This window comes from Saccoglossus kowalevskii, chromosome 14 (genome assembly GCF_978046115.1).
Source record: "Saccoglossus kowalevskii chromosome 14, keSacKowa6.1, whole genome shotgun sequence".
In the NCBI taxonomy this organism is placed as follows: domain Eukaryota; kingdom Metazoa; phylum Hemichordata; class Enteropneusta; family Harrimaniidae; genus Saccoglossus; species Saccoglossus kowalevskii.
In genome coordinates this window covers 10,068,907-10,092,422 of record NC_140654.1, presented here as the reverse complement: position 1 = coordinate 10,092,422, position 23,516 = coordinate 10,068,907, and the positions used below count along the sequence as shown (strand labels likewise).

The 23,516-nt window shown below is 38.2% G+C and overlaps 2 protein-coding genes across 2 annotated transcripts; one reads left to right on the top strand and one right to left on the bottom strand.

The window, feature by feature from the left end:
* Window positions 1-718: 718 nt before the first annotated feature.
* LOC102804501 (coiled-coil domain-containing protein 127-like) lies at window positions 719-7,327 on the bottom strand. The gene is made up of 3 exons (XM_006824719.3): window positions 7,285-7,327; window positions 5,559-5,678; window positions 719-1,687 (listed from the first exon to the last, which is right to left on the bottom strand). Exons 1-3 carry the CDS (start codon window positions 7,313-7,315, stop codon window positions 1,188-1,190), a joined length of 651 nt encoding a protein of 216 aa, XP_006824782.2. The 5' UTR covers window positions 7,316-7,327; the 3' UTR covers window positions 719-1,187.
* Window positions 7,328-7,549: 222 nt separating this feature from the next.
* On the top strand, window positions 7,550-23,264 carry LOC100371134 (succinate dehydrogenase [ubiquinone] flavoprotein subunit, mitochondrial-like). The gene is made up of 16 exons (XM_002741258.4): window positions 7,550-7,625; window positions 10,449-10,550; window positions 11,156-11,317; window positions 11,889-11,944; window positions 12,348-12,435; window positions 13,364-13,528; window positions 14,064-14,212; window positions 14,708-14,832; window positions 15,655-15,823; window positions 15,998-16,193; window positions 16,352-16,549; window positions 16,966-17,058; window positions 17,309-17,407; window positions 18,248-18,391; window positions 22,066-22,173; window positions 22,410-23,264. Exons 1-16 carry the CDS (start codon window positions 7,566-7,568, stop codon window positions 22,494-22,496), a joined length of 2,001 nt encoding a protein of 666 aa, XP_002741304.1. The 5' UTR covers window positions 7,550-7,565; the 3' UTR covers window positions 22,497-23,264.
* The last annotated feature ends 252 nt before the right edge of the window (window positions 23,265-23,516 follow it).

Genomic DNA, 23,516 nt, shown 5'->3' with positions numbered 1-23,516 from the left:
TTAGGGTAGATTGGCTTCTGCTTTCCCATTTAGTTTGTCGTACACTCACTTGGGGTACACTATTTTGGGCCGTCCCTTGAGTCTCTGGCACACACACGCACACTTTAAGCTTTCCATTGAGTCTCGGCACACTAGATACATTTTCTTTGGCCTCCCCACTGAATCTATGGCACACTCATCTGCTTATATTGACTTTGGACTTTTTGTCGAATCTGTGACATATTCACTCAGGGTAAATTGGGTGTGACCTTCCCAGTGTCTGTGACACCTCCACCCAGGGTAAATTGGCATTGGCCTCCCTATATATACTTAGGGTATATTAATGTTTTTGTCTTCCCATTGAGCCAAAGCCAATGTCACTCAGGGTACAGTGGCTTTGGCCTTTCGCTTAACTCTCTGCGGCACACTCACTCGTGCATATTGGCTTTGGCCTTTTTGTTGAGTCTGTGAAATGCTCACGCAGGGTAAATTTGGTGTGACCTTTGGGTCTGTGACACGTTCACCCAGGGAAAATTGGCATATTTGAGAAAGATTTCATGTTGTATGGCAGCATGGAAGTGCGCGGCTCAAGAAATATATTTATGACTTTAAAGTTCAAGTGGCAATTTGGTAAGAGGGCTCCAGCCGAGAGTATCAGGGCGCTGCAACCCTGTTCCCCAGTTTAGAAAAAACTCTGATGCATGATTTCATTATATGTCAACAAAATACAGATATCTGGTTTCCTCAATGTTTAAATATTAACTATATTCTGTATCACTGTTGAAATAGGATTTCATCATTTTGACTAAAATATAGAGCAGATATAGAGACACTGATAAAGAATATCTTTGGCAAAAACTGAGGAAATCTAATCCCTTGGAAAATTAGCATTAAATGACAATACATACAAATACAGTGTTTCGTTAAACTCTTATAAACTTAGCTCTTCAAGCTTGGGCTACATAAGGGTGGTACTAAATATTTACTGACAAATTATTTTATTCTTAGCGACTGAGACTCATGTGGAGCAAGAAATAATGTTCACTAGTAAAATAAAATTAAATAAAAAGCATGGATTTGTAAGTCTGTACAGATCTTGCAGTTAGAAAACTTGAGTTGTCTCCGAGTTGTATGTTATCATTCTTGAGACAAACAAACAGACATAAAACATAAGCCCCCCCCATTAATTGTGAATTATCTTCAATTCATTATCCTTTCAGCGAGAGATTAGCTGACTTCTCCCAATCTTTCATTTTCGAGTAAATCCGCTGATATTTCCTGAGGTACACTTTAGCTCGCATTCCATCAAGCCATTCCCACATCAGACATCCATTCTCATATCGGTTCCTGCCACAGTGCTGGTCCCCACAATTTTCATCCAGTATCTTTTTCAGCCCTTTGTATAACTTAATGTCTTTTTCGTATGGCTGATCATAGGCATACTCAAGTAATGCATCTTCCACCTTCTTCCTATCATGCTTTGATTTAAACGAGCTGCAGAAAATATCCTGTCTTTGGACAAGGTGCTGCTCTATGTGTTCCAGATCTTTCAAGATTGTCTGCACTTCCTTTTCTTCTTCTATTTGTAGTTTTTGTTCATATCCAAGACGATGTTTTAAATACAAGAGCTGTGCATCTTTTTTTTTCGATTGTGGGTTTGTATGGACTTCATTGTTTTTTATATTTTTGTACCTCTGACCAATCCAAACTGCAATAAAATATAACACATGATATAACACAAAATAGAATCAGGGTTTTTTTCTATAAAAAAACTGCAAGAGGGAGCACTGCAATTCAGTGGCGCCGCCAAGAGGGGGAGATAGGATTCTCCCTACCAAGGTTAAATTCAGCGGCGCCGCCAAGAGGGGGAGATAGGATTCTCCCTACCAAGGTTAAATTCAGCGGCGCCGCCAAGAGGGGGAGATAGGATTCTCCCTACCAAGGTTAAATTCAGCGGCGCCGCCAAGAGGGGGGATAGGATTCTCCCTACCAAGGTTAAATTCAGCGGCGCCGCCAAGAGGGGAGATAGGATTCTCCCTACCAAGGTTAAATTCAGCGGCGCCGCCAAGAGGGGGAGATAGGATTCTCCCTACCAAGGTTAAATTCAGTGGCGCCGCCAAGAGGGGGAGATAGGATTCTCCCTACCAAGGTTAAATTCAGCGGCGCCGCCAAGAGGGGGAGATAGGATTCTCCCTACCAAGGTTAAATTCAGCGGCGCCGCCAAGAGGGGGGATAGGATTCTCCCTACCAAGGTTAAATTCAGCGGCGCCGCCAAGAGGGGAGATAGGATTCTCCCTACCAAGGTTAAATTCAGCGGCGCCGCCAAGAGGGGGAGATAGGATTCTCCCTACCAAGGTTAAATTCAGCGGCGCCGCCAAGAGGGGGAGATAGGATTCTCCCTACCAAGGTTAAATTCAGCGGCGCCGCCAAGAGGGGGAGATAGGATTCTCCCTACCAAGGTTAAATTCAGCGGCGCCGTCAAGAGGGGGGATAGGATTCTCCCTACCAAGGTTAAATTCAGCGGCGCCGCCAAGAGGGGAGATAGGATTCTCCCTACCAAGGTTAAATTCAGCGGCGCCGCCAAGAGGGGGAGATAGGATTCTCCCTACCAAGGTTAAATTCAGCGGCGCCGCCAAGAGGGGGAGATAGGATTCTCCCTACCAAGGTTAAATTCAGCGGCGCCGCCAAGAGGGGGAGATAGGATTCTCCCTACCAAGGTTAAATTCAGCGGCGCCGCCAAGAGGGGGGATAGGATTCTCCCTACCAAGGTTAAATTCAGCGGCGCCGCCAAGAGGGGAGATAGGATTCTCCCTACCAAGGTTAAATTCAGCGGCGCCGCCAAGAGGGGGAGATAGGATTCTCCCTACCAAGGTTAAATTCAGTGGCGCCGCCAAGAGGGGGAGATAGGATTCTCCCTACCAAGGTTAAATTCAGCGGCGCCGCCAAGAGGGGGAGATAGGATTCTCCCTACCAAGGTTAAATTCAGCGGCGCCGCCAAGAGGGGGGATAGGATTCTCCCTACCAAGGTTAAATTCAGCGGCGCCGCCAAGAGGGGAGATAGGATTCTCCCTACCAAGGTTAAATTCAGCGGCGCCGCCAAGAGGGGGAGATAGGATTCTCCCTACCAAGGTTAAATTCAGCGGCGCCGCCAAGAGGGGGAGATAGGATTCTCCCTACCAAGGTTAAATTCAGCGGCGCCGCCAAGAGGGGGAGATAGGATTCTCCCTACCAAGGTTAAATTCAGCGGCGCCGCCAAGAGGGGGGATAGGATTCTCCCTACCAAGGTTAAATTCAGCGGCGCCGCCAAGAGGGGAGATAGGATTCTCCCTACCAAGGTTAAATTCAGCGGCGCCGCCAAGAGGGGGAGATAGGATTCTCCCTACCAAGGTTAAATTCAGTGGCGCCGCCAAGAGGGGAGATAGGATTCTCCCTACCAAGTTAAATTCAGTGGCGCCGCCAAGAGGGGAGATAGGATTCTCCCTACCAAGGTTAAATTCAGTGGCGCCGCCAAGAGGGGAGATAGGATTCTCCCTACCAAGGTTAAATTCAGTGGCGCCGCCAAGAGGGGAGATAGGATTCTCCCTACCAAGGTTAAATTCAGTGGCGCCGCCAAGAGGGGAGATAGGATTCTCCCTACCAAGGTTAAATTCAGTGGCGCCGCCAAGAGGGGGGATAGGATTCTCCCTACCAAGGTTAAATTCAGTGGCGCCGCCAAGAGGGGAGATAGGATTCTCCCTACCAAGGTTAAATTCAGTGGCGCCGCCAAGAGGGGAGATAGGATTCTCCCTACCAAGGTTAAATTCAGTGGCGCCGCCAAGAGGGGGAGATAGGATTCTCCCTACCAAGGTTAAATTCAGTGGCGCCGCCAAGAGGGGAGATAGGATTCTCCCTACCAAGGTTAAATTCAGTGGCGCCGCCAAGAGGGGGAGATAGGATTCTCCCTACCAAGGTTAAATTCAGCGGCGCCGCCAAGAGGGGGGATAGGATTCTCCCTACCAAGGTTAAATTCAGCGGCGCCGCCAAGAGGGGAGATAGGATTCTCCCTACCAAGGTTAAATTCAGCGGCGCCGCCAAGAGGGGGAGATAGGATTCTCCCTACCAAGGTTAAATTCAGTGGCGCCGCCAAGAGGGGGAGATAGGATTCTCCCTACCAAGGTTAAATTCAGTGGCGCCGCCAAGAGGGGGAGATAGGATTCTCCCTACCAAGGTTAAATTCAGCGGTGCCGCCAAGAGGGGGAGATAGGATTCTCCCTACCAAGGTTAAATTCAGCGGCGCCGCCAAGAGGGGGAGGGGGAGATAGGATTCTCCCTACCAAGGTTAAAAGTAATAGAGCTTGGGGGCAAAATTACTACACAGTTAAAGACTGTGGCCACATGTGATTCCTGGTTATTCAGAATTTTATGGTTGCCAGAGGATATGCTCCCCAGGGTAAGGGGTGCATGGCCATGGCATGAGGGTGCTGTGCCCCTGTTCCCTTGTTTAAAATAAATGCTAAATGCGCATTATACTCCATTTAATTACCAGTAAGTCATTCAGAATTTTATGGTTGCCAGAGGTAAGGGGCGCATGGCCATGGCATGAAGGTGCTGTGCCCCTGTTCCCTTGTTTAAAATAAATGCTAAATGCGCATTATACTCCATTTAATTACCAGTATGTCATTCAGAATTTTATGGTTGCCAGAGGATATGCTCCCCAGGGTAAGGGGCGCATGGCCATGGCATGAGGGTGCTGTGCCCCTGTTCCCTTGTTTAAAATAAATGCTAAATGCGCATTATACTCCATTTAATTACCAGTAAGTAAGCTTTAGACTCATTTGTAGTTGGTTCAAATCTTGTGTAACTGGTAGCATAAGACTGCACTAAAGACAACAGTCTCATGGTTTCACAGTTTGATACATCAAATCAAACATTTGAAGAATTATTTTAAGTAATTATTATACAACTTGATTGATAAATAAAATTACTTACTCTGATTAATATATTCAAATTGTTTATAAGAAAAATGTACTGCATGAATATGAGGGATGCTTCCTCATTTGAAAATTCAGATTCTATGTTTTATATAAAATAGAAATACTCCATAAATAAAGTACTGTAAAATACTTTATTTTAGCTGGAATAAATTTTCGCTGAAAAGACTTTTTTGGTGTTTTGTATGAAATTTATTTTCAATGATTTTTGATGAGTTGAATGTAAAATATAGGAAAAAAGGTATATTCGCTGGATTTTATTTTCACTGACTCATTCCTTCAGCGAAAATTATTTCCAAATGAAAGTAAAGTATTTTACAGTATATTTCTTGATAGTGACATTCTATCACTTGATTCCAGCAATAACCAGATTTGAAAACAAGCAAATGATTAAATTGAGATCTTTGTCTTATTTTTGTACCTGTAACATAAAAATCACACCAATTATTTATAGATGATGACACCAAAATTCGCACACAGAGAAGAAGTTTACTATGACACACACGATTAAGTTAAAGCAGGGGGGGAGTTGTCACCTGCGCATGCAGATTTTACAAATAGACACGTAAGCGCAGGTGAGATCCCCTCAGCTTCAACTATAGAGCTTACCAATGAGAACAGTAGATGCGGGAAGAAGAACTGGAACAATAAACTCAGTTGCTAAGCGACTGATTTTTCTTGACCAACTTTCTCTATCTGGGGGGATATTAAGATCGTTCATCTTTAAATCTGAATTAAACAAAAGTTTTGATTATTTCCAAAATGTTATTTAATATTGTTGGATATACAATGCATACTATTAACAGAAAGAAAAAAAACAACATTAGGTTTGAGATAAAATGATAAATCAGATATAGAAAAGAGATTTTAATATGATTCTAGCAGTATCAAAAAATTTACTGGAACATTTTAAATTTATGGTAAATCAATTCCCTATCACAATGCAATTCGAAGATTAATATTTAAAGGCACAATATTGAGAAGAACAGTTAAATTTTTAATATTGTTGTTTGTTACTGTTTGTTGATGAAGACACTGGACTATGATTTACCGTTCCTTGGCTAATGACGGCCAAGTGAATTTCTAATATTTTCTGGAATCTAACATTTTGGTTTTTGGTGTAATTTCAACTGATCAACCGGTCATTTGGTCGTCACGGGACTATATTCCAGTCACACCATTTGTTAAAACTTTGTTCACTATCATTATTATTCAAAAGTGTTATTACCTTTTTGAAATCGCACTGCAGTGCTTGAAAGTGTTGGCATTGGATCGTGCAATGTTTTAGTCCTGTAATTTTGTTCACAGACAGCCCCATTTACAATGCAATACACTTCAAACTTATCAGAGGGTGTATACCACGATGATAAATGAATCGTTGCACACTTCTTTCAGAATATACCCTATGTTTTGACCTTCATTTCAATTAGCAAGGCTTAGCGTAACTTTAGCCCTCGAATATGACGTCATATGCAAAATGAGCATGTGTTAATCTATATGAATGTTAAAAAAAATGAACGTCAAAACTAAACTGACTGGGAACATTGTAGTTTGCTTGTTGTTGGGCTCGCAGTCGACTGAAAATATGCAAATAACCGAAAAGGTCCCTGAGCAATTCAATGAAATGAAACCTCTCAAATTGAGAATAGGATTTTGATTTTCATCGTTCATTTCAAAATCTTATTGTTGAAAACTAAATGTCGCCAACACAAGAATAACTCCGAGAATCACAGCTAAAATCAAAATTGTGATAATTACAGTCAATTCATCAACTGAAATTACATAAAAAAATAAAAGGTTAGAATCCTGAAAATATTAGAAATTCACTTGGCCGTCATAAGCCACGGATGTGAAAAAAGTAGAAAAAGTTTTTGCTCGATGAAACAATGAAATTGTCTAAATGCATCAGTTGTTTTGGTATGCACATTAACAATCACTGTGCATTCGTATTGGTGGTTTTGATTTTTCATTTTCGAATACTGTTGTGTGTCCTGCATTTTAATATTGCTAAGCCAACTTATGATGATTATCGAATAATAATAAAAAAAAAAAATACATGTTTCGCGTTCATATTGCATATTTGAAATAGTGCAATAATTGTATTTTCAATGTTGAAATTCATATACATGTACCCCGGAATTTCGGAATTTCTTCTATACTACTATTTTTTTACTAGACTAGTGTAAAAATGTCTAGAGAAAAGTCTGCAAGTTATGAAAAATATTTTGAAACAAAGTAGAAATGAGTTATATGTGCTACAACATCCAGAGCAATTTCAATGAATACAATTCAGGGGTTTTCTATATAAATGTAAGTTCGAGAACGACTTACATACCTTCGAAATCATGATTGAAATGGCACAGCATAGGGGTCAAAGGTCAAATAAAATACATGACCCGTGAACCTGGATCTTTTATCGTTTTCTGAAATTTGATTTTTCAACGTTAATCGGAAAGCACGAAGTAATAATTAATTTTTGCTGAATTAATTCAAACTCTAATTTGTACTTTTTGGTTGGTAACAAGGTTGGTTACCCGGCCCATTTTCCATCGGGCCATACAGGGTCAATTCACTGCGCTTGCGCAAACAGATATTATAATCTCTTTTTATTCCAAGATGGCTGCGTGTCTGAAGCTGCAAACGAATTTGCTCCGGAGACTTTCTGCGGAAAAGCTGGTGTGTTTTATATTATACTCATAACGTTGAACTATTTGATCAATGTGTTGTCTTTATATTTCACTGCAAAATTCGTTTTTTTAGTAAGTAGTTTTAGCGGAAAGTGAATCGCTTTGTTGTACGTGACCGGTTATGAAAGCCGGTTACTGTCGAGGTCAAAAAAGGTCGTCTGGGAAAGACGTCTTGTCTAATAGCTGGCTATCACTATTTGAGCTATGTTGCAGAAATTATTTCCATGAACTTGTACGGTTAAAATAAGCAGGAAGCTGAAACGTGACGATATATTTGGTTCTGCGTTTTACCGTTCCATTCACCGCCCGTGGTTTTACTGTAAGCTTGGGAATGTTCAATAAATAGTGTACGTGCAGAGTCTATACCCCGCGCCGTCATGCCGTAATATCAATATTATGTACAGTACCGGTATGCTCTTTTCATGTTCACTATTGGAAACATCAGTGCTGAGATTTTTGCAAACATTCTGAAGTCTTATCGAAAGTACCATAACAAAATATATAGAACTTTTTGTGGTGATGTCCTGGTAATGTCAGAGTCGTGTACTTGTCCTTGAATTTGTATTTTCTCTTGTAAGCAATAATGAGCTAGTCAAAGCGGGTTTGTTCGGGTTTCTCCTGAATTTCAATGTTCTAAGTTGCAGCCTTCAGAATATCAGTATTCTATTAGTAAAATCAGTGCTACACAACTTGGAGTATATATTATCTCCATTTGTTGACGTTGTTGCAACCAAATATAGTTTATGGTTTATACTATGGTTTACTCTGCTAATATTTTCTGTAAATGAGCCAACAAAATAATTTTTTTTTCATCATTTCCAAAAGTGAATCTTGGTGAATCATGGTCAAGGTTAACAAGTGCAATGAATTGTATGTAGAATTGTAACAAGTAAGCCCAGAACCAATAGTGTCTTCCATGAAACATTTTCTAAAGAGTTACATAACCAAATTAGCATGGCAAAGGTGTAGTAAAAGCAGCCATATTATGTTTGTCAGAGTGGATAAAATAAATGTTTTTTTGAAAGTGCAGAATGCTTTTCAATACTATTTTAACGTTGACATTAAACTTTCACTAACATGACTGGAATATATTTTTTCCTTTTATCTAAAAGTGAATAACAGAAAATTATTCATGTTTAGCAGGTGCCAATTATCCAGTTTCTACCACTTTAATCAACTGGTCACCTAATGAGGACAATTTGTACAGTATTGTCTTAGTTGTTTCAGTCGCTACTTATAGTATCTTATTTAAAAAACTAATGACATAATAACTCAGTACCTCTGTTTCAGACCCCTATTTTTAACTCTCTTAGGGACATCAAAAGTTCAATGTAGGATAAAAAACTTAATTCCTTTAGTTTTTTTCCAAACACCTCTACCCCCCTCTGAAACTTAATTAATAAAAATTGACCATGGCGTCAGACTACATTCAGCATTAAATACAAATTGATAATCGGACAGTAGTATGGCATAGCAGTTGGTTGTCGGGTGGGTGTAAAAAGACTTAACATTCGAACCAAACCATTTTGGTCTTGAATGTTTTTTAGTCCACGTTCGAAGTCCAAAAACAGGGACTTATAATTCGGCGTCCGTCCGAAGTCGTATCTCAGAATCCCTTGGACCGATTCCGTTCATTCTTTGCATGTGCCTAGTACTTTATGTGGGACATGTGCACATGCAGTGGTTTAGCAATTCGATTCAAAATGGCCGACTGGCAGCCATCTTGTTTTTTGAAAATGTTGTATATTGGACATGCATTGTCAGTTGTCATTCAAACTTTGTACATAGATTATACATGTTAGGATTCATGTCCATGGCGATGAATTTCGCAATTGGATCAAAGATGGTCGACTGGCAGGCATCTTGTTTTTTTTTTTATCCAGTATCTTGGACGTGCTCTGTCAGTTTTCATTCAAATTTGGCACATACATGTACATTGTACTTTATACATGTTAGGATGCATGTCCATGACAATTTGTTTCAAAATCTGGTCAAGGATGGCCGATTGACAGCCATCTGACTTTTTGGCCTTACTACTATATTTCCACAATTTATGTACCATCTTCATTCGTATTTGGCAGAAAGATCAGACATATCAGTGTGTTTCATAATCAGATCAAAGATGGCCGAATAACGACTGTTTTTATTTTTGGCCATATTACTACTACAAGGAACGCGCGTTTTGATGTAAATAAACAATCTGTTGTATACGCCACTTGGAACTCAAGTTTCAAGGACACGCTCGCGACAACCCCTCCGCTTTAATAATGATGAGCACAAAGAGAACTTTTAAAAATTTAACGGGGACTGTGTCATCTTCAATGACTTGTTTTTTTCATTTTCTGTTATTTTTGTCCATAGTTGGATAGAAAAAAAAACGAACTACAAATACTCCAAGATTTTTTGACTTCATTAAAAAATAAAATCATTTTTGTAGGATGGAAACTTTTTGAGGTCAAAACCCCCCACCCCCAAACTAAAGAAAATAAGTTTTTTATCCGACATTGATCTTTTGACGTCGTCCCTTATAGCTGTACGATATTGAAGGTTGCATGATTCCATTGCATGTTCCAATCTGTCTCATTCGTTATGTAATGCTGCGAATTTTGCCTGCTAGTGTCCGGTTTTGTGTAAGTTGTCTTTTAAAGAGGTCCCAATTAAATTTCCACTGTTTTCGAAAATTCTATCATTACCACTGACATAAATTAATGACGATTTGCCTTTCATGCAATTTAAGATGTTTACAGTATACATAGATAATTATGGTTGCTGTATTTGAACCCAATTCATTGTTATTGATGTTTTATTGCAGACCAGCAGCATCAGCCAAACAGCAATAAGACCGGCAACATCAAGAGGTTTCCATTTTACTGTGCAGGGCAAACAAACAGATGCCGCTGCTAAAAGAGACCAAGTAAGTTTTAACCCCAACTACTGTTAATTGCAATGATAGTTCCCTTGTTAAATTAAGCTATATTTGTATATTTGGGCTAAGTGCCCTCTGTGGCGACCTTTGGATATGAATATTATGCACGTGATCAGTGTGAACAAAACTTCGTTCCCTTGCAAAAACTGGAGCGGCTAAATATTGATACTCCTCGCCGAGAAACAGAAAAAAGGCTTACCAGGATATTCAAGCTACATTAGAAGGATTTTTCGTAAACAACGGCTCAACAAAGGCCACAGACTGAAGGCGCCCATTAGCCCGTGCTAAGGACTGGCCCTCCCAATGCGTGGACGCAATTGGGTCCAGCCGAAATGCAAATACGAGATGAGCCTAAATCAGCTTAAATCTTAGCCTGTACTTTATGTAGCATGAACACTACTAATACTATAAATGAAATGTATCATGGGAGTATCATGCATTGAGGAAATGGCAATTTCTTCAAATTCTCTTGCATGAACTAATATCACTGTAGTAGTAATTTTACTTAAAATTCAATTTTGAAAATTTGATGCACAATCCTTCCGACTTTATGTTCTTGTATTAAAATTAATGATTTTCATTTTTTTTTTTAGATTTCCCGCGATTATCCAGTTGTAGACCACACATTTGATGCTATTGTGGTTGGAGCTGGAGGTGCTGGATTGAGAGCCGCTTTCGGTTTGGCAATTGATGGTTTTAAAACAGCATGTCTTTCAAAATTATTCCCAACAAGGTCACACACTGTAGCAGCGCAGGTAATTTTGTTGAACTTTGTCTTAATTTTAGTATGCATGGTCTTTAATATGGTATTTTTGACAATTAAACGATGATTTTTTCATGCTTAGGATACATTACATAAGGCCCATTTTTAACACTATGCACCACAACAAATTTTTTAACACTTAAATTGATAATGTTTTTTCCCACACAAGTAAATTTGTTCACTTTCTGTAATTTTCACAAATTGCAATCTTAATTTTTAACCAGACAAAATGTGACATTACTTCTAGATTTTGATCAAAAAATTTCAAATTTGCGCAACATTTTATGTAAATAAAACTAATTTGTGGATGATGCCTGAAGCTGACGTTGGTGCTCAAAGGCCTAATACACCAACAGTGGCTGTGATTGTATTTTTGTCAAAAGAAATTTTCAGTTATTGTATGAAATTGCACTTGTACTAAGATGACTCAATTAAGAAAATAAATTGCCTAATTATATTGTTTCATACAATATTTAGAGAAGTAGGTAAATCATTAAGAATATGCAAACCCCCTGTAAGGAGGCTGTATGTGTACTATTAACCACGAAAAATTGCATTTGCAGGGTGGCGTAAATGCAGCGTTAGGAAACATGGAACCTGATGAGTGGAGATGGCACATGTGAGTTTAGAATTCTTTACAATTATATATACATTCAATGTCTTAGTAATATCTGATCCTTGATTTTCATCAGTTATATTAAACACCAAAACACTTCACATGTTTAACGGACATAGTACAAAATGTAGTAGTTCAAGCCACACATCACAAAAATTTTCAGTATTAATATGGGGTTAGATTTTTATTTTGAAACAATGGGAGAGTGTGAATATAAATGTTATGTATAATGGAATCAGTTTTTAAAGGAAAAATCATATTGCTGATCATACGTGTCTTAAAATAATTCATGCAACTTTTTGACTTCTGAGGTTGATGTAATTGGTGTTTATATCTGTCAACTTTTTTTTTTTACGTTTTACTGTACATTGCAAATAATAGTTTAACGCACAATATACTTTACTAGGTTTGATACAGTGAAAGGTTCTGATTGGTTAGGAGATCAAAATGCAATTCATTATATGACGCGAGAAGCTCCAAAAGCTGTAATTGAGGTACGTAACCATGGTCTTATCATTTTGTGTATCCACCCTTTGGTAATTTTACTTACAAATTTTGAGGAAACCCTAAATAACATTCACAGATATCCCCTAAATAATAGAAGTGAAATTGAGATCCAATAATTTAGATGCTCTTCATATGAATATGAACAGTGTGAAAAGCATCATCTATCTAAATAACATTGTTCATTCAATGTAAACACTGATTGATCACCACTGTTTTCCACATGCGTCATTTTAATGACATTGTGACCCATTAGTAGGGTAGCAGTTCTTTCAAACTCTCCCAAGCTAAATTTTGCTATCAGTCAGCCACTGGTTAAATTTCAGTCATGTGCTTTCAATACTTCATTTATGCTGAAATGCACTATGAAAAATAACTGTGTATAATGGTATATCCATTTGGCAAGTCAAAAACACTGTACGAAGCATATTTAGAACAGAAAACAGTTTATAGACAAACTCACATTAGCCAAAAGTATTCTAAATGAGAAAATGTTAGATTGTAGGATGATTTATATCACTACGCACTCCTTAGTAAACATTGCCATAGCATAGTGGGAACAAGTATTCACTTTCTTCTCTGAACTAAACTTTTCCCCTACAAATAGCAAATATAGTCAGTATATGTGAAAATAAATCACATAGGGTTGTGAATGATCATAATACTTCACTAAAATCCTTTGAAGTTGACCACTGCTGATATTTACTGCTATCTGTTTGGGATTCATTCCTACTATTGCCAATTTTATGACACCAAATGACCCCAGATGTTAATGTAACCATAAAGTTATAAACCATTGAAGTTTACAGTCTATCCATACTTTACATCGAGAAATGCCATGTCAGATATGAACATATCATTTGTCATACCTCCATTGATTAAAATGTAAAACCAGGTTTCCAAACTTTTTTTCAACAGTTAGAAAATTATGGTATGCCATTCAGCAGGACACCAGATGGTAAAATCTACCAGCGAGCATTTGGTGGACAAAGTTATGATTATGGCAGAGGTGGTCAAGCTCATAGATGTTGTTGTGTTGCTGATCGTACAGGGCATTCATTACTTCACACATTATATGGACAAGTTAGTATTGTTTTTTATGCATGTTTATGTGCCTCCACTTTGGCCTATTTCATTCATCCAAGTATATATCCAGTGTAAACTTTCATTCATTAAAGAATGTGATTTTTGGAGAACCTTGGTTTAAAGTCCACAGGACCTAGCCTGGTTGACGCAAAGATAGTGCATTGAATTGCCATTTGATAGGGAGATGGTGGCACAACCCTGTTGTGGAGTCCCAAACATGAATACGACTTCTGTGGTAAAAATGCACTATGCGTCATCACTAGCACTTGCAATTTGCACATGAAAGAAAGAACATCAAGAGAGACAACAGTAACATTCAATGTCTGGAACTGCCGCCTGGCACAAAAACATTTTTTTTTTTAAAAAGAGTGAATAAAATGAAGACAAAGTTTTGCAAAAGTTGCCAGCCCAATGTGTTGTGATTTTTACTGCCTTGTGAAGATTTGTCTGCCAAATTACCTGTAATGTGGATTATAGTACATTCATCATCCAGGGAAGATGACTCATAGTTGGCCAATTTGATTTATTTCAGTCTCTACATTATGATGTGCATTACTTTATTGAATATTTTGCAATGGATCTTATAATGGACGGTGATGAGTGCCGTGGTGTTACTGCTTTATGCTTGGAAGATGGTAGCATACACAGATTTAGAGCCAAAAATACAGTACTTGCTACAGGGTATGTATATTCACTTTTAACACATCTAAAGGTCATTTTATGTTTTCCAAACCAAACTATTATAAAACAAAATTAATGCCATTAATCTCTCAAGTCTATTACAGAAAATGCTGAACAATTTAATGTTCTTGAAAACTTGATTCACATTTCATAGAATACTTCATATCAGTGATGAATTCTAATTTGTAAAACAACATTCAATCTATGCACACATTTATCATTAATGTAAATTGTTAAAAAACTGATTCACATTTACTATTAAAAGATTATGGAATACTTCATATCAGTCATGAATTCTAATTTGTAAAACAACATTAAATCTATGCACACATTTATCATTAATGTAAATTGTTAAAAAACTGATTCACATTTACTATCAAAAGATTATGGAATACTTCATATCAGTCATGAATTCTGTAGTATAGCCGCTTAATTTGTAAAAGTAACATCCAATCCATGCATACAATTATCAATAACATAAATTGTTATTTGCAGTGGTTATGGACGTGCATATTTCAGCTGTACATCTGCTCATACATGTACTGGTGATGGTACGGCTATGACATCTAAAGCTGGAATCGCTAACAGCGACATGGAATTTGTGCAGTTCCATCCAACAGGTAACATACCGGTATATAATCTATACCTAACTGCTGTATATCTTTGGTTCATTGTAGTTCTTGCTTAAGGTTTTGGAAGACTGTCAACCTACATTCAACATTTCTTCTCTAGAAACTTAACTGGTTTTAGATTGTACAAGTGTCAAATCTGAGACTTGCATGCCTTTTTAGCTCTGCTGTCGACTTTGTTGAGCGGAGCTTATAATACGAGTGATTGTCAGTTGTCGTCCGTGTTAATGTTTTTTTTTTTTAATTTTTTGAAAACTATAAGCCTGAATTCTCTGATACTTGGTGTATATGTACCTTGCATAGACCTTTCTTAGATTTGTTCATTTCATGATGATATCTTCAATTCTCTAATTTTGGTGAATATTTTTGTCATTTTCGGTAAATAGTGATATAAGCCCAATTGCTTTGATATTACATATATAGGTACTACATGTGGACCTCTCTCAGATTTGTTCATTTTGTGATGATATTTTTAGTTCTCTAATTTTGGTGAATGTTTTTGTAATTTTTGTTAAAAAGTGATATTTTCGACTTCTTGTTTGTTTCGTCAAATGATTGCTGCTATGTTTACTGCTTGATGCAATTATTATACCACAACTCGTCAATATAAAATATAATTTTTCCAAATACTTATTGCTTCTTCAAGACAATCTAACTGAAGGTAAACTCTCGCGTCTTCTGAATGGATATGCATACAAGGTGTAAGCACATTGCTTGTTGAAAGCTCTATGGATAGCGAAAATGAATGGGAGAAACATGGTGTCGCAGACAATTTGCCAATCAGTTGCAATTTGTTGTATTTTGTACATGTAGGTATTTACGGTGCTGGTTGCTTGATGACTGAAGGATGTCGTGGTGAAGGTGGTTATTTGATAAACAGTGAAGGAGAACGATTTATGGAGCGTTATGCCCCAACAGCAAAAGACTTAGCATCTCGTGATGTTGTTTCCCGCTCAATGACTATGGAAATTCGTGAAGGAAGGTATGAATAACAAGATCATTATTAAAATAGAAGAGAAACAACTTTTGAACAAATTTTGGGTAAACAAAAATTACAAGCACTTGTTTGTGACCCCCACCCCCACAACAATTAATCTGTAATGCTTGACAGGCTCTCAACACTGCTGAAACTAATTACACTGTTTTGTACCTACAGGGGAGTTGGTCCAGAAAAAGACCATGTCTACCTTCAACTTCATCACTTGCCACCAGAACAGTTACACAGTCGTCTTCCAGGTATATCCGAGACTGCTATGATATTTGCTGGTGTTGATGTTACAAGAGAACCAATTCCAGTAATACCAACTGTACATTATAACATGGGTGGAGTGCCCACAAACTACACAGGACAGGTAGTTTACTGTAAATGTTTTATTTCGTCAGACAAATTTACCTCAGTACTTTAATGTTTCTTTCAAACATTTGGCATTAGCTAAATAATGAAACAACGGCAATATCTATAAACGAGGTCATGCTCGTATTGGTTTTACTATGTTTCAACTGCTTTCAGGCTATTGGTCACCGTAATGGAGAAGATTTCATAATTGGTGGTCTCTATGCTTGTGGTGAATCAGCATGTGCTTCTGTACATGGTGCAAACCGACTCGGAGCCAACTCTCTTCTGGATTTGGTTGTATTTGGACGTGCTTGTGCTCATACTATTTCCGAGAACAACAAACCAGGTGACCCTATCCCAGAATTTAAAAAGGTAATGAAACTCTCGTGTAGTGTGTAAACTAATACACCACTAATGCAAGTGGTTTTGTTCTTGTGAAGAATTTGGTCATGTGTAGAAAACCTTTCCTGCTTGAGTGCACACATGCTCATACTTACTTTTCATCTAAGGCCAGACTTTTATTATCCCTTGTTTCGCGAACCCGCCGAATGAACAGGAGCCGAAAATGAAATGGAAATAAAATTTTATTTCAGCGTAATTTCTCGCGCCCGCCGACTTGTAAGTGCATTGAATTGCTAAAAAAAATCATGTACATCAATGGTTAACAAATTTTAGCTGTTGCGTAGGTTGACCAAGATTCCTTCAAACACTGTCACAATAACCAAGCTAAAACTAATCTCCCGCAGAAATATCAATGTTTGTAATTGATTGTTATTTTGTTATTGTAGAATGCTGGTGAAGAATCTGTTGCAAATTTGGATAAATTCAGACATGCCAATGGAAGTACCCCTTCATCTGTATTGAGACTTAAAATGCAAAAGGTGAGAGCCATCTTGATTACTTTCATTTAATACAGAAAATGTTACTACCTTGTAGGGATTATAGTATATCAATAGCTACAGGTTTTCTCTATTTTAGAAGATTTTGCATGATGGTCATCGTTTCAAACTCGTCTTTACTGTTGTAAACTGGAGATCAGGAAAAAACATTTATTGAAGTTGAAGAAATTATTATGAATCTTTGGTTTTGTATTAATGCATACTGAAATTTATTTTCAAAACATATTTTCAGACAATGCAAAACAACGCTGCAGTGTTCAGAACAGGTGAAACTCTAAAAGAAGGCTGTAAATTGATTGATGAGGTCTACGATGGGTTAGAAGACATCAAAGTAAGACTTCTCACAATAATGCTCTAATCTTTTCTGCCACAATTATGCCACATGTATTTTTCTTAAAATTCCTATGTAAATTTTGGACTTTGGATCTTTGCTCCTCCCTGGATTAATCACTCTCATGTTTTCTAATATTACAAGTTAATTTTGAGTTGGTTTGAGTTGAATTGCTATCTTACTGAGTGTGTCCTTGTGTCAAATCAGTTGTAATTTTTTCACAAGTTTAATCAATCTCCTTGTCCCTGATTATTGTCTTATTGTACAACATCACAAAATTTTATTCTGCTTCAAAAAATTGCAGCATATTTTGCAAACTTTTCAACCTCAACGCAGTGCAATACAAATGTTCTGAACAATAATGTGCTGCTGATGTATCTGCCAAGAATGGCATAGTCCCCAATAACAGGAAGTGTATCACTTCCAGGGGTTTTTCTAGAAAAAAAACTGCAAGAGGGAGCACAACAATTCAGCAGCGCCACCAAGTGGGGGGGGGGGGGGTTAGGGTTCTCCATACCAGGCTGTGGAGTTGATATGGAGCATTCGATGGCTTCCTTGGGGCCAAAATTACTATCAGACAGTTCACTCTGGCCACATGTGAACGCTGGTCAATCAGAATTTTATGGTTGCCAGAGGATCTGCTCCGCATGGTCATGGCATGTGGGCGCTGCGCCCCCGTTCCCTTGTTTAAAAAAATCCCTGTTTGACTTTGCTTACAAGATCAACATTGTCACACGCATGGTAGCCCAGCAACCCAAAACTCGTCAATGTCTCGCCCCCACCAATTAAGCAAAAGCATGGATCTGCGTTTAAACTTTCTAAATGATTTTTTTCATATAGTTATACGATAGAGGAATGGTATGGAACACTGATCTAGTAGAAGCATTGGAACTACAGAATTGTCTAATTAACGCTGTACAGACAATGCATGCTGCTGAGAACCGTAAAGAAAGTCGTGGTGCTCATGCACGTGAAGACTTCAAAGTAAGAAAAATAATTTTGTTCGTGCAGGTGTTCTCATCTTCGCCAGCCAATGTCTATTTAGGTGACATCTTGCTGGAATCAAGCACTGGTATGTGGGAGAGTGTGTTCACATCCAGTTTCCAAAGCTCTGTGATTCAAATGGGGCCTTGTGGACTGATTACATTTAAACTTTGCACATACATGTACAGCCCTTTTTGTGCTGAAAAATCAAATATTTTTGATATTCAAAATCGGGATCTTGGTCCTTATGGATGGATTTTTAGTCCCCGTTCGGACGCAGTCCGAAAACGGGGACTTATGTTTTGCCCTGTGTGCGTCCGTCCGTCCGTGATCACCTGTATCTCGAACATGCATGGACCGATTAAGTTCAAACTTCACTCATACATCACACATTATATGGGACATATGCACATGCATTTTTTTCATGATCCGATTAACGATAGCCGAATAGCAGCCATTTTAAGGCCGAAAATGCATCAAAATCGCACATTTTCACCATTCCGGACCCGGATCTCAGTTATGCATGGACGGATTTTGTTCAAATTTGGTACATACATTAAACATAATAGGACCTTGATGCACGTCTTTTTTTTTTTTGGATCGGGTTCGAAATGGCCGACTGGCGGCCATTTTGTTTTAAAGAATTCAGTTCTGGATCCGTATCTGAGACATGCTTGGATTGATCGAGTTCAAACTTCACACACACAAGGTACATCATGTCACAAATATGTATGTGCATTTGTTTCATGATCTCATTAACGATAGCCAAATGGCGGCCGCTTTAAGGCCGAAAATGCATTGAAATCGCACATTTTCACCATTCCGGACCCGGATCTCAGTTATGCATGGACGGATTTCATTCAAATTTGGTACATACATGAAACATAATAGGACCTTGATGCACGTCATTTTTTTTTTCGGATCAAGTTCGAAATAGCCGACTGGCGGCCATTTTGTTTTAAAGAATTCAGTTCTGGATCCGTATCCGAGACATGTCTGGATTGATCAAGTTCAAACTTCACACACACAAGGTACATTATGTCACAAATATGTATGTGCATTTGTTTCATGATCTCATTAACGATAGCCGAATAGCGGCCATTTTAAGGCCGAAAATGCATCAAAATCGCACATTTTCACCATTCCGGACCCGGATCTCAGTTATGCATGGACGGATTTTGTTCAAATTTGGTACATACATTAAACATAATAGGACCTTGATGCACGTCATTTTTTTTTTTGGATCGGGTTCGAAATGGCCGACTGGCGGCCATTTTGTTTTAAAGAATTCAGTTCTGGATCCGTATCTGAGACATGCTTGGATTGATCGAGTTCAAACTTCACACACACAAGGTACATCATGTCACAAATATGTATGTGCATTTGTTTCATGATCTCATTAACGATAGCCAAATGGGGGCCGCTTTAAGGCCGAAAATGCATTGAAATCGCACATTTTCACCATTCCGGACCCGTATCTCAGTTATGCATCGATGGATTTTATTCAAATTTGGTACATACATTAAACATAATAGGACCTTGATGCACGTCTTTTTTTTTTTCGGATCAAGTTCGAAATGGCCGACTGGCGGCCATTTTGTTAAAGAATTCAGTTCTGGATTCGTATCCAAGACATGTCTGGATTGATCAAGTTCAAACTTCACACACACATGGTACATCATGTCACAAATAGATATGTGCATTTGTTTCATGATCTTCTTAACAATAGCGGAATGATGGCCATTTTAAGGCCGAAAATGCATCAAAATCACGTATTTTCACAATTCCAGAACCGGATCTCAGTCATGCATGGATGGATTTTGTTCAGATTTAGCACAATGTGTTGTACATATGCAGGTGCATTTCGGTCATGATCTGCTTTGAATGTATATGTCACTCAAATATGAACGGAACGGGGACGTGTCATTGACAATGACTTGTGTAATTGTGATATGCTAGTACTGTAAAACGATTTATTTTCACTGACATTTAATTTCAGTATTTTTATGTTTGAGCATATTCAGTGTTTTAATTTCATGAAACAATGAGTTTTGTTATTTTACATGTTGACATAGATTTAATTTAGCGTTTAGTGGAATTTACTCATCAGCGAAAAATAAAACCCATTTAATAATTGATGCATTTACAGTATATACTGTTAACATTTTCATTAGTTGTCGTTCAGGCACAGCCTGAAAAGAGGACTATAGCTCTTATTTGTGCTTTCCGTCCGCCCTGTTTCCTTTACATCTCCAACGTTTTCTCAGAAATATTCTGCAGCAGATATTGATGAAACTTGGCAGGTTGATGAACAAGTCACTGGTGAAATATGCACATAATTTTTTTTTTCCAGTTCTGAAAATCCTAAGTGGGTCTTTTTCACAATTTTGAGCATGCTCAGAATAAATAATTAGGTTAAATGGTAATGCTTGGGTTTTTAGTGACGTCATGACCTTGATCTGAATTCGTGACAGAAATGGTCCACTGTCTGGTTAGTCCCCGTTCGGACGTAGTCCGAAAACGGGGACTTGTGTTTTGCCCTGTGTGCGTCCGTGCGTCCGTGATCGCCTGTATCTCGAACATGCATGGACCGATTAAGTTCAAACTTCACTCATACATCACACATTATATGGGACATATGCACATGCATTTTTTTCATGATCCGTTTAACGATAGCTGAATAGCGGCCATTTTAAGGCCGAAAATGCATCAAAATCGCATTTTTTCACCATTCCGGACCCCGATCTCAGTTATGCATGGACGGATTTTGTTCAAATTTGGTACATACATTAAACATAATAGGACCTTGATGCACGTCATTTTTTTTTTTGGATCGGGTTTGAAATGGCCGACTGGTGGCCATTTTGTTTTAAAGAATTCAGTTCTGGATCCGTATCTGAGACATGCCTGGATTGATAGAGTTCAAACTTCACACACACAAGGTACATCATGTCACGAATATGTATGTGCATTTGTTTCATGATCTCATTAACGATAGCCAAATGGCGGCCGCTTTAAGGCCGAAAATGCATCAAAATCGCATTTTTTCACCATTCCGGACCCGGATCTCAGTTATGCATGGACGGATTTTGTTCAAATTTGGTACATACATTAAACATAATAGGACCTTGATGCACGTCATGTTTTTTTACGGATCAAGTTCGAAATGGCCGACTGGCGGCCATTTTGTTTTAAAGAATTCAGTTCTGGATCCGTATCCGAGACATGTCTGGATTGATCAATTTCAAACTTCACACACACATGGTACATTGTACATCATGTCACAAATAGATATGTGCATTTGTTTCATGATCCGCTTAACAATAGCTGAATGATGGCCATTTTAAGGCCGAAAATGCATCAAAATCACATATTTTCACAATTCCGGAACCGGATCTCAGTCATGCATGGATGGATTTTGTTCAGATTTAGTACAATGTGTTGTACATATACAGGTGCATTTCAGTCATGATCTGCTTTGAATGTATATGTCACTCAAATATGAACGGAACAGGGACGTGTCATTGACAATGACTTGTTTTTGTTTGGTTTTATGAAAAATTAACGCTGAAATCTTGAAAATAGTCAAGGCTACATTTTGATGGGATTTATAATGGTGATAGTGAAACAAACCCAGGTCCTAGTAATATACAAATTCCAATTCTTTTATATAGGACCGTATTGATGAATATGACTACACCAAACCTTTAGAAGGACAGAAGAAAAAGGCCCTGAAAGACCATTGGAGAAAACATTCACTATCCTATGTGGATAACGGAAAGGTGAGAAATCAACATAGCAGCAATGCAAAGACTTGGGGGGAGGGTTGATGATGTAAAGGTATCTCTACTTCATATTCCCCTCTCAAAGATCTGTATTCAAAATTGAAGTATAAAAATGAAATTCAAAATCAACTCGTTTTTGTGCTTTTCACGCAGTACATAAGATCACGCAGTAAATGAAAATCGCCTGTTATGAATGCTTTGACTAATGACATTTTCTTGACTTGTATTTACAGGTGACTCTTGATTACCGCCCTGTCATTGATGAAACATTGGACCAAGAAGAGTGTGCCTGGGTACCACCAAGAATCAGGTCTTACTAAGAAGAGTTTGTTTTATATTTGTACAGTAGTTTACTTGATAATATATTTTGTAGGCATCAAGGCCGTCGGCTTCGTAGTCACGAATACAACCAAGGAATTCCCAGTATAAAATCCAAAGTATGACCATTGAGGTTACCCTACCCTTGCCTAAGCAACAACTGGGTTATCAGAGTTTTTGGGCAGGGCAGTCCAAATGGGGCACAGTAGATGTTTTATAAAGTTAGATTGCGACCAGAGAACCCGTAATTTCATTACTGTAAAATCATTATTTTTAGTTTAACATAATTCTGGTTGACTGCAGGAGATGGAGTCACTGTGCATTCAATAATGTTACAATGTACATTTAATGTGCATTGTACATGTTGCATACAATCCCCATATCAAGCGACTGTTAATAATTCTATGAACAGTTGTAGCAGTACTTTGAATGCTTTATCGTTCCATCTCTTAAGAGCTCACATTGGATGAAATATCTAACAGATATTGTGTTAATCTAAAGTTACTATGATATGCAGTAGGATGGTTTTAATGTAATGAATATGCATGAACTAAATAATCTTGTGTACTGTATGCTTGCTGTTTAACTTTCCTCCCGTTTACACCACTGATTTAGAGTACAAACACATTGGTGAAATTTATGATGGATAATCTTGCTGGTTATATTTAATTGAAATTATGTGGAATATTAGCTTAATTTACTTGTATCAAAGTGTGGAATGTTTTATCTGTCAGTAAAATTGGATCTAATAAAAGCACTTGCCAATGAAACATTGTGTGTGTGTGTGTGTGAAACTGGTGGGAGCAGCAGCAGCTCCAGTTAATCAGTCAATATCCTCAGACAGAGCTACATCACAAGAAGTCCCATATTGCCAAGACGCGCACCACTGTACCATGCATATTTCTATGGGGTCAAGCAGGTGAAAATTCGAGAAAACACAAACGCAACTTTGAAGTAATCGTGAACAACTGAATTTATAAACGTTACAAGCGCTGGGCTAATCTTGTTGCACTGTTCAGGAG